The 12466-nt window shown below is 35.3% G+C and overlaps 1 protein-coding gene across 5 annotated transcripts in view; it reads right to left on the bottom strand.

Moving 5' to 3' along the window:
- Positions 1–12466, bottom strand: part of MKLN1 (muskelin 1) — a 337870-nt gene that overhangs the window by 62077 nt on the left and 263327 nt on the right. For all 5 annotated transcript variants that reach the window (XM_059171881.1, XM_059171880.1, XM_059171879.1 and 2 more), the window contains 2 exons: positions 9836–9948; positions 383–595 (listed from right to left, as the gene is read on the bottom strand). In XM_059171881.1, coding sequence (XP_059027864.1) covers positions 383–595; positions 9836–9948 — 326 coding nt within the window. The remainder of the gene's footprint in view (positions 1–382; positions 596–9835; positions 9949–12466) is intronic.

Below are 12466 nucleotides of genomic sequence, written 5' to 3'. Positions count from 1 at the left end.
CTCATTATAGAATAATTTTAAATTTCTCCCAGGAATGTAGAGTAAAATGTTTTAAGAGTGTAAGTTGTTACTGTTGAGTTATGACCATTTATCATAAAATAGTTTTTCCTAATATGTACTCTCCATCTACTCTCTATAAATTTTTATAAATTAATGCTTGTTGTTCTAAGATCTTGGTGTTTTACAATGCACCAAATACGAGAAAAAAAAAAATTAAAGCTAACTTTATACCTACTGAAGTAAGACTTATTTTTATTGTCTGTACTAGGTATTTGTAGGAAGTTACCAATAGACAATGCAGCATAACACGTAAAATAGACTCTAAGAACAAGAGTTACTGAGCACTAATTAATTCCACCATAAATTTATCTGTGCACCCAACCTGATGATCAAACACCAATTTCGGCCCTCCATCAGCAGCAGTGTCCTCACTGAGTAACATCCATGTGTTTGTGTCAATGTCATAACGATAGAAGTCACTTTTCAGAGATTTGCTGTTCCTCACGGAGGAATCCAAATAACGCCCCAATGTGTAGATTTGCCTTCGTTGAATGTCAATGCACATTTTATGACATGATCTGGCACTAGGACCATTCTGTGGAGAACAAAGAACAAAAAAATTCAAAGAATAACAGGAAAATAAAATTAAATTCCTTTTTCAACTTTCATTAAAAGGTTTGCAATAGAAGTCTAACACAGGGTTTAAATCTTACCACAGAAATGCTTAAAATCTACCAGAAAAGAAGAGATGAACTACTGTGTACCTTATGGCACTCTGTTTAGAACACTTACATGGCTTCTATTATGTACCCACTGCATTGTAGTCGTTCGTACACAGAGCTTGATTCTCTAGTACATGTCAAGCTAAAGACACCATTGGTCTTTAAAAATATTTCTCATTAGGATTTCTCATCAGAATCTAGCACAAAAGATACTCCAAAAATATACAGAACTGCCGCATTTCATAACTGAAAGGAACCTTAAAAAAATCTCTAGTTCAATTATCTCCTTTTAAAGATGAGGAAATATAACCCAAAGAGGGGAAGTACCCTCCTGAAAGCTAGTAAACTAGTGACAGCACCAGAATAAAAATGCCAAATTTGATTTTTTCGTCTACCCTTTACTTACATAAAACTGACACTCCTGAGTAAACAAATAATACAATGAAGGAATAATATAAAGAACACTATATTATCAACAACAATTAATTATTTGAGATCACTTACATCCCTGGACTGAATAAAAGGTTAAAAAAAAATACTGTAGTTAAGCATAAACTAAAAATAGAGTTCATGAGGGGAAAAAAAGAACTTTAGTTGGGAAGGATCTGATTAGCTGAAATGTGGAAAAGAGAGTATTTGTTAAGTATCTCCTAAATTCTATCCATATTATTACACTGTATGCATATGTATATTTCATTCAATCCACATAACATATGGAAATATTACCATTTTAGAGTCTAAGTAATCTGTCCACAGTAACAAAACTAGGAAGACAGAAAATCTAAGCCCCAGGGTAACTAGAACCAAAAACTATGTTCTTTCCACTATTCCAGACTGTTTTTTTCACAAGATAAGTGAAACAAAAGCAAAAATGGACTTAATCCGATGGCGGTTATGACGGAAATGAAGATTTCCTACTGCAGAAAGTTGAGTAAGGCAAAAAGAGAAACCTGGTCAATGACTGACAGAGGAGACTGGGTATAATCTTGCAGGCAATAAAGAGCTATCATGGGTTTCTAGAGCAGAACAGAACATTAAAAAGGCAGTATTATGAAAAGTGTACTCTAGCACTGTTATTTAGATTAAATGAATAAATATGTTAGACAGGATGAATAATTTCACATTAGTGAATAATTTCACATTAGTGTTATCAATCCAGATGTTAAACTGATTTGTATCTGTACTTTAGTATTCATACTAACTACAATTTTAAGACTTATTTTTCAAGATTTTGTCAAGGAAATTTTCCAGCAGATAAGATAGAAATACTATTTTTTGAAAGAATGTCCTCCACAATTAATCTCAAAAACAAAGATAGGATAATATATAATAAATCTATGCCATATATCCTAAAATGTTAAATTTGAAAGTTAACAGGGGAGGTAACAGAACTTCTTGCTTTAGCTGAATTTAGCAGAAGTGCTATTAAAATGATGATGAGCAAATTATACCCTAAGAAGAAAAAAGGAAATGAAGACAAGAAACCAAGAGAATAGAAAACAGAGAAAAAAAATCAAGACAATTAACAAAGCTGGTTTTATGAAAAATTAATAGAATTGTAAACCATTAGCAAGACTGATTTTTTAAAAAGGAAGAGAAAATACAAATTGCTAAATATGAGAAATGAAAGCAGGAACATCACTTAGAGGCTCACTAGAAATTAAAAAGAAAAAAGGACTATTGTGAAAAACACAGGTAAAACCTGTCAATGTGGAGTCCTTGAAAAATTATAAATTTACTAAAACTGACACAAGGCGAGAGAGAAAATTCTGAAGTCACTCTATTGAAAAATTGAATTAATAATTTAAAATTTTCTTCCCACAAAGAAAATTCCATTCCTAGATAAATGGTAAATTTTATCAAGATACAAAAGGAAGAAATAATATTCCTAACTTACTTTATGAAGACAATAGAACACTGAAGCCAATTTATAAGCAATCAGCAACCAGTATACTTCATGAAAAGACACAGAACTAATCTTTAACAAAATATTATTAAATAAAATGCAATATATATAAAAAGGGTATTTATTAATGAAAGGGGGTTTATCTCAGGAATACAAAGTTAATTTTATTTTTGAAATAAAATAAAATTTTTGATCAAGGTAATTTACCACATTAAAAGAAAGGAAAAAAATACAATCTTATTTTTTTTTTTAAAGATTTTATTTATTTATTTGAGAGAGTGAGAGAGAGAGAGAGAGAGCATGAGCAGGGCAAGTGGAAGAAAGAGAAGCAGACTCCCTGCTGAGCAGGGAGCCCGATGTGGGGCTTGATCCCAGGACTCTGGGACTATGGCCTGAGCCTAAGGCAGATGCCCAACCGACTGAGCCATGTAGGCACCCCCAAAAAATACAATCTTATTTATATAGAAAAAGCATGGGATAAAATTCAACACATATTCATGAGGAAACTCACAATAAAGGAGGAATAGAAAGGAATGTCCTCAATGTAGTTAAGAATGTATAAAAATCCTAAATCTAAATTTTCATTTATGGTGAAATATCCAATGCTTTCTTGCTAGGATCTGTAACAAGATAAGATGTGTATTTTCACTTTTTGTTATTAAAAAAATTAATTTATTTGATGAAGAGCATGCAAATGCACAAGCACAAATGGGGGGAGGGGCAGAGGGAGAGAGAGAATCTCAAGGGGACTCCCCTCTGAGCACGGAGCCTAACTCAGGGCTCAATCTCACAACCCTGAGGTCATGACCTGAGATGAAATCAAGAGTTGGAAGCTTAACTGACTGAACCACCCAGGCACCCCCACGACTTCTAATTAACACTATACTAGAAGTCCAAGTCAGCACAATAAGGCATTAAAAATTAAAATAAAAGCTTATAACAGAAAAAAAGAAGGAAGGAAGACATAAAATTTTCTCTATTTACAGAAGACATGACTATTTGTTGAAAATATCCTCAGAAATCAACAAAGAAATAACTATAAATAGTATGTAAATTTAGAAAAGTGCCATGACATGAAAGCAGTATTAAAAACCCAATTTATAAAAAAAAAATTTTTTTAAACCCCAATTTACTTCTCTATATTAGTAATAAGTAAAGAGAAGATAATTTTTTTGGGTGGGGTAGGGGGCGAGAGAATCTTAAGCAGGCACCAGGCCTAGCACAGAGCCTGATGCAGGACTTGATCTCATGACTCTGAAATTTTGACCTGAGCCCAAATCAAGAGTTTAATACTTAACTGAATGAGCCATTCAGGCACCCATTTTTTTTTTAAAGATTTTATTTATTTATTTGACAGAGAGAAATCACAAGTAGATGGAGAGGCAGGCAGAGAGAGAGAGAGAGGGAAGCAGACTCCCTGCTGAGCAGAGAGCCCGATGCGGGACTCGATCCCAGGACCCTGAGATCATGACCTGAGCCGAAGGCAGCGGCTTAACCCACTGAACCACCCAGGCGCCCCCATTTTTTTTTTTAAGACTTTATTTATTTACTTGACAGACAGAGATCACAAGTAGGCAGAGAGGCAGGCAGAGAGAGAAAAGGGGAAGCAGGCTACCTACTGAGCAGAGAGCCCGATGCGGGCCTCAATCCCAGGACCCTGGGATCATGACCTGATCTGAAGGTAGAGGCTTAACCCACTGAGCCACCCTGGTGCCCCACAGGCACCCCATTTTTTAAGTCCCACTTAAAATAGCATGGAAAAAAACCCCAAAATATACTAGGACTAATTTAATAAAAATATCTAAAACCTTCTATCTAAAAACTCCAAGACTACTGACAAGGAATGAAGACTGAAATAAATGGAGATTTAACCATGTTCATGGATTAGAAGACAGTATTATTAAGACATCAAATCTCTCCAAACTGATTTATAGATTTAAGACATTCCCAATCATAATCCCAACAGTTTTATAAATTGACAGTATGATTCTAAAATTTATAATTTTTAAAAAGAAATCACAATAAGTAGAAGAAAGAATGCATTTTTGGGAAGAAGAATAAAGAGGTCTCACATTACCCGACCTCAAGGAATGTCACAGTGATATATGAACAGACCAAAAGATAATGGAGCAGGATAGGGTATTCCAAAAGAGACATGACTTATATGATCAGTTGGTTTTTAACAAAGGTGCCAAAACAATTGAACAGGGAATAAGACAGGGAGCAAAAAACTCTCATAAATTTCTAGTAGGAATATTAAATGATACAATCACTCTGGGAAAAGCTATAGTAGTTTTATCAATGGATGATCAAGGGTGAAAGTTTGATGAGTAATAGCATACCTCAAAACGTCCTCCCACAAACTATATATCAATTATAGAGGGAAAAATTTGGAGGGCACTCTCCTTAACCATGTGATCAAAGGTAACACAGACAAACTGATATAATGTGCCTCCTAATACGATATTTTAAGGAGGACCCAATGTCATTCACATGGCATTTGTGCTAAAAATGCTCAACCTAAATCCAATCCTAGGGAAACAAAAAATAAATCCAAGTGAGTGATAGTCTACAAAATAACTACTCTGTGTTCTTCAAAAATGTCAAGATCAAGAAGGATAAGGAAAGAGTGAGAACAATTCCAGACTAAAGGGGACTAAAGACACATGACATTGAAATGCAATGCATGATCATGAACTGAGTCCTGGTCAGGGATTGAGGTTGGGAATGACAGTGGGACACCTATAAAGGACATTACTGAGGTATTACATGGTTAAGTGTCTATAGCCGAAAAGGGTCTGTGGATTAAATTAAAGTAGCAGTTCTCAGGGGGAGTCTGGGATTTCCAAGACACTTTGGAGAGTCCACAGAATCAGGTTTTTAAAAAAAATACCACTAAAAATTTGTCTCTCCATTCTTACTCTCTTATGAGTGTACACGAAATTTTCCAGAGGTAACATGACTTTTGATATAATTACAGATTGGATACAGAAGCAGATATAAATCCAGCTGCCTTCTATTAAGCCAAACATTAAAAAGATTTAGAAAACTTTATATAAAACAGTGCTACTTGATGTATGGTGGTTATTTCAAGGAAATGCACCTATGTGACTGAGTTACATGCTGACCTAGCTGCTTTTTCCATGGAACACGATATTTATGTGAAAGAAAACTAACAATCCAAGTATAGTTATTCAGACATAATGGTTATGACAGACATTCTCTGAAAAATGAATGAAGTTAGTATGTCATTTTGAAGGAAAACAACTGACAAAATTTGTTGCCAATGATAAAAGCAAATTTTAAAATTTAAAACTTGTTTTTAAGCAAAAATTAGAATTTTTAAAACTGCGACCTGCTATTGTGATTCTGACGAAGACTCTTCTAATGAAACTGATAGTAATATTAACAAATATAGGGTTTTTGATAGTGTATATAAAATGTCAACAACTGGAAGATATGCAGAACTCAGGAAACCAGTAGTTTTCAAGTGACCAACACATGGGTTAAAAAAAAACCATGCATGGGTAAAAGACCCATTCAAAAACCAAGATCAACAATGGATTTGAATGTAACAATATAAAACATTAGCCAATATGGTTTCAGAGTCTATAATGCAATCACCTTTAAGAAAGAACCACTTGTCAATTTGGGATATGAGATCAAAATAGACCATGTGCAAATATCTGAAAAGGGTATTAAATACTCTCCTTTCCAAAAAAACGTAACCATGTGAGGTCCAATTTTCTTCATATATTTCACAGAAAGCAACGTGTTACAAGAAATTAAACACAGAAGCAGAGAGGAGAATCTAGCTGTCCTCTACAAAATCTGACATTAAAGAAATTTATAAAAATGCAAACTAAAGAAAAATATATTTGTTTAAAACATTTATAAAAACTTACTTGCATGTGTATATATATATATATATATATATATATATATATATATATTTAAAGTAATTATTCTCTTTAAGAGCTGAGTCATTCTATTACCTATCTATCTCCTAAATGTGCTTTTAGATACATATTTAAATAAATTAAAGTGAATTAAACTAATACTGCTTCTTAATTTTGTATCATGGTTTTGAAACACAGGCCCTGGGGTATCATCAAACAGTAACTTATACTCACTAGTATAGAAAATAAAACGAGATATATGAAATATTAACTGTCAATTTTGGAAGGAATGAATATTTATGCCAGAGCCATACACTATTACCATATATTTCATAGAAAGATCAACAAAAGGTTTTTAGGCATCTATAGGAAGAAAGCAGTAATAAGCCATAATGAATCTGAACTCCAGTACTGAGTCACCACGAACTTCAAAATAACAGAAACAAAGTCTTCTCATCAAAGTAATTTCTACATTTTTCCAGTACTACTTTAAAATAATTATTTATTTTTTAAAAATATTTTATTTATTTATTTGACAGAGAGAGATCACAAGTAGGCAGAGAGGCAGGCAGAGAGAGAGAGAGGAGGAAGCAGGCTCCCTGCTGAGCAGAGAGCACGATGCGGGGTTCGATCCTAGGACCCTGAGATCATGACCTGAGCTGAAGGTAGAGGCTTCATCCACTGAGCCACCCAGGCACCCCAACTTTAAAATAATTATTAATTGCATTCCAAACATTACTTAAATGTAACATGTAAGTGATATAAAAATAAACCCACGCCACATTTCATAAGTAGAACATTAATATGACCTTAGAGTTCCCCTGTAAACTACCCTTCTCTCTTGCCAAAATAACTACTCTCCTGATTTTGTATTTATCTTCCCATGCTTTTCTCCAGCATTAACTTTTCATTTAATTTAGCTCACCTATTTGCTCACTAACAAATAAACATAATTCATGCTCAGAGTCTAAGTCAGGGAACAGAAATGTGAACTAATCATTTTAGTTACCCACTGAAAGGTAAGTGGTGTGAAGGCACACCAAAGGAAGCTTCTGATTCTATGTGGAAAAGTCAAGAAAGGTTTCCCCAAGAAAGTCTGAACTGAGCTTTAAGAATAAGTGTTTCTAAGAGCTGGGTGCATGGGAAGAGGAGCCCTCTTTTAATTTCAAACAGAAAAATACATTATTGCCAAGGGACCATCAGGTGAGAAAGCTGAATTCCAGCAACTAAAGGTGTGGCCGGCACATAAACTCAGGAGATGAGGCAAGACAGGTAAACGGGGACTAAATTATGATGAGAAATTTGAAATTTATAATCTAAGCCAAAGGAACTAAGGTTGATAAATTGCCTTATCATTATGATTACTGCTGCTAGTATATACTTTCTGAAAGTATATACTTTCCTGTATATATGCCCTTTGATAGTGCCCCTCACCATACAGTGACTCTAGTCTTGCCCATATGACTTCCTTTGGCCTATGAGACAATACCAAATTTAGTGGAGTGCTCATGTCTACCTTTTCTCCTTGCAGGCCTGGACCCTGACATGAGAACAAGCCCCAGCTCGCCAACAGGAAGGTGAGCAACTATGTAGAACAGAGCCAAGTAATCCCCGCTTGAAGCTATCCTAGGCTAGCTGACAGCCAGCTGACTCTGCGACACATGAACGAGTCAAGCCAAAACCAAAAGAATGGCGCACCAATCTGTAGACTCCTCAACAAAATAAACACCGCCTGCTATATGCTACTGAGGTTTGGGGGGTGCTTGGAATAGATGGAATGTAAGAGTAAGTGAAACAGGGACCGAAGCTAACCATAGGTTTAAGCAAGTGTCTCATGGCCAGATATGTTTTTTTTTTTTTTAAGATTTTATTTATTTATCAGAGAGAGAGAGGGAGAGCGAGCGAGCACAGGCAGACAGAATGGCAGGCAGAGGCAGAGGGAGAAGCAGGCTCCCCGCCGAGCAAAGAGCCCGATGTGGGACTTGATCCCAGGATGCTGGGATCATGACCTGAGCCAAAAGCAGCTGCTCAACCAACTGAGCCACCCAGGCGTCCCCAGATATGTTTTTTAATGAACAGAAAATAGAGAGCAGATTAACAGTGGAGGCAAAAGTTTACGAAAGAAACCACAGTGTTGGAATTGGTGCCAAAAGGAGTAGAGCAGAAAAGAATCTGAAATGCAATACTGGGTGCTAGAACTGTTGGAACTTATGCGCTAATTAGACATATTCAATGAAGGAGGATGATTTCAGGTTAAATCCTAGACTTACTGCAAGAATAATTATAGATGCAATCAACTTAGATTTATAATAGTTTAAAAGAAATAAGTTAGGAATTTTTTTAGATCTCTGTTTTTGTTGAAGATACCAATAATCACTTCAGAAAATAGTACTTTAATACTGAAAGACAAAGGGCATTTTTACATATTTTCACAGGGATAACAAATAGAATTTAAGATACCTTTGAAAAGATAAAAACTACCCAAATTAATCATGGGAACATGCTGACTAAGCAGAATCCAATTTCCTACAATTAAAGACAGCACTGATCTTTCTGAAATGGTCATTCTACATTAAAAGCAGTGGGTTTTCAATTAGGTCTTTTCCCTTACTTTTCATTTTCAGCTCCCCATCATTTTGTTAAATTTATTTTTCATCTTGTAATCTGAAACAGCTTAGATGGAAGGTACAACAAAAAATTCTATAAAGATTTAGAAAAAATAAATGTATTAACATTTGCTTTATAGTAGTGTATAATTGTGCACTTACATAATCCAAAGCCATAAATCCAAGCCACCTTATTCACTAAGGAAATGCTTTATGTTTGTATTGACAGACACACATGTGAATACAATTTTAGTCAAAAATAAAATATGTATCATTTGTGAAAACTGATATATAGTCAAATAGTAAGGAACCAAAATAGTGAAAAGGTAAGGCCATTAAAAGCACATTTTCTCCCAGAGGAAATCAAAATAAGATGATCACTCGGAATAAAAGTAGAGGTAACAGGAACATGAGAAAAAAAGATCATTACACAGTTGCATTTCCAGACTAAAGTAGTTAAAAACTACCGTTATATTTGTTACCCATTTCTATTTTCTCTATGAAATAGATTCCTTCATGCACCAGTAGTTGAAGAACCAGTTATAGAAGCGAGAAATTCAAGAATACTTAAACCAAACTTGTTTACCACAAATTCTTCTGCCTCTACTATGGATACAGAAAAGAATACAAATCATCCAGAAAAAGAAGGGTACACCCATACCCCTATCGTCATACAGATGGATGAAAAGTCTGAGAACTTGCCTCTTTCTCAGTGTCTCTAGAGATACATGTCCACTGGTTCTCCTTCACACTGTACGCCCAGAAGTCAGCAAGATCTTGTGTTCCATCCCAGCCACCAAACAAATAAACGGTCTCTATGAAAATTAGAAAAATATGTATAAAAAACCCCTTAAGGATAAAATTTAAATATAGGCACCCAGACGTAGCCATTGTTTTTAAGATCACTTAAGGCACATCTAAATAAGGTTAAAAATGAAATTTGTAAATGGGTAATATTTGAAAATATATACTAGGCTAGTATCTCCTATACACGGGTATATGAAAGGCTGCTGCAGGACTACTATTTTGAGAGATTTATAAAAATACAAGTAACATAGAGACATTCCCCGAGATTCTTTCATAGGTCTTGAGTGGGTAAAAAGAGTCTGCATTTTTTCAAGTGTCCAGAGTGAACTGCATGTGCTGCCAGTTTAGGAGTTTCTGTGCTAGGCCACAAAAAATTTACATACAGCAGCTTCTTAGCAATGCAGCTTCAGATGGTTAAGAAAGGACGAAAGAAAGAGAAAGAGAGAGAGAAAGAAAAATTCCAAAAGACAATAAGGTCTACAATAGAACATAAAGACATCTAGCTATTTCTGAAAAAAACTTCACATTAAAACTGTTTTCCCTCTATTGAAATATCAAAAACAATGGTTAACACTAGCTTTGAGTTAAAGCTAGACACCTGAAGAATAAGGTGATGTACAGCCTTGGCATTCCCATGGAAAACTGGGGAAATCTTTTCCAAATACACTATGGTAGGCTTAACCCCTCAGAAGTCAACATTTAAGTCATCCTAGGTATCTTGAAAATTTGGTTTCTTCTAACTCTGAAATGTCTATTATATCCATGGACTGCTTCACTGCAACAAAACTGATTTCTTGCCCCATGAATAGTGGGGTAATAACGCGGTTATCATCCACCTCCTTCTTTATAATAGTGCCTTTCCTTTCTTCAAATATTTCCCCCCACTGAAATATCTTATGTCTACTAGTTACACAAGCCCACCAATTATTTTTTAAAAGTTACAACATTCCCTTTTTTTTTTTTTAAGATTTTATTTATTTGAGAAAGAGAGAGAGCACAAGCAGTGGGGAGGAGCAGAGGGAGAAGCAGACTTCCTGCTGAGCAGGGAGCCCACTGTGGGGTTCGATCTCAAGACCCTAAGATCTTGACCTGAGCTGAGGACAGATGCTTAACCAACTGAGCCACCCAGTGCCCCTCTTTCTTTCCTTTTTTAAAAGTAAATTCTGTACCCAACATGGGGTTTAAAGTCATGACTACAAGATCAAGAGTCATATGCTCTAACAATTGAGTCAGCCATGTGCCCCTCTTTAAAAAAAGGTTAAGTAGACATACAGGAACATTGTAAAGCTATGTAAAGCTACACACTAATCAGCATGACCTAGGCCTATTTATGTGGAGACTGTCATCTAAGTTAGGTCCTACCATGAACAGCAACAATTCAAAGTGCACCTAGAAATACTGTAACATCATTAAGAAAATTATTGCCATTCATAGAGCTTTTTGTCATATTTTCATAGAATTTCAAACTCTAAGTGAATTTTCTAAGTGAAATGTGTTTTTTTTTTTTAAAAAGATTTTATTTATTTATTATACACAGAAAAGGAGACAGTGAGAGAGGGAGGAACACAAGCAGGGGGAATGGGAGAGGGAGAAGCAGGCTTCCCACTGAGCAGTGAGCCTGATGAGGGGCTTGGTCCCAGGACCTAAGGATCATGACCTGAGCCGAAGGCAGACACTTAGCAACTGAACCACCCAGGCCCCCCGAAATGTGCTATTCTATGCCCAGAAGCTATGGAAATCAAAACAATGCCTCTGGGTAAGAACATACCATTGGAACAGGATTGAGTTCTAGTGTTAACTGGGTAATTAAATCAAATACATGCCACATAAGCCCCCTGGGTCTTAGTTTTTTCACTTACAAAACTCAGTGTGGTGGTGTTCTTCAGATGTAAGTTACATTAAGACATTCTGAAGGCTATCAGACAGCATTTCTATCTCTAAAACATGCACAAAAATAAAAAAAATACTCTGTAGTTACTAAGGGCCACAGACTCAACAAAAACAAAATTATTGTATCCAATTCTATGACTAACTCAGTACCTAGAACTTTCTGGGCTCTGTACATAGGTAAAATAATGGCAATTATTTGAAACTGTTAAAAAACTATCATATCTCAGAACTATGATATAATCCATTACCATTAGTTAAGTAACATTCTGTCTCCCAAATGGCATGCAGTAGTACCAGATACTTCAAGTTTTACAGGAAAAAAAAAAAAATTGAAGAATTTTCATCTGGCTTAAAAATTATTTGCCAAGGCCTCACTATAATGGCAATTAACCCAGTAGAGGGAGGGTATATAACTAAAATAGCAATAGCAATTGACCTTTTGTTTTATAGTGTTTCTGGGTACCCTCTGGATAAGGTTACCCTGGTTCATTAACTTTAATAACCCTTCCTCTTGGGCTCTGGGTTCTCAATGTTCTTTCTGAAAAGCAGGTCTCTTTGTACGCATAAATTCTCACAGCAAAGAAAACCCACATTTCCACAACAGCCTCATTGATAGCTGAGCAAAATAAAATCTGG

This window comes from Mustela lutreola, chromosome 4 (assembly GCF_030435805.1).
Source record: "Mustela lutreola isolate mMusLut2 chromosome 4, mMusLut2.pri, whole genome shotgun sequence".
In the NCBI taxonomy this organism is placed as follows: domain Eukaryota; kingdom Metazoa; phylum Chordata; class Mammalia; order Carnivora; family Mustelidae; genus Mustela; species Mustela lutreola.
Note: the sequence above shows the minus strand (reverse complement) of the source record. Positions and strands in the feature narration are given on the sequence as shown.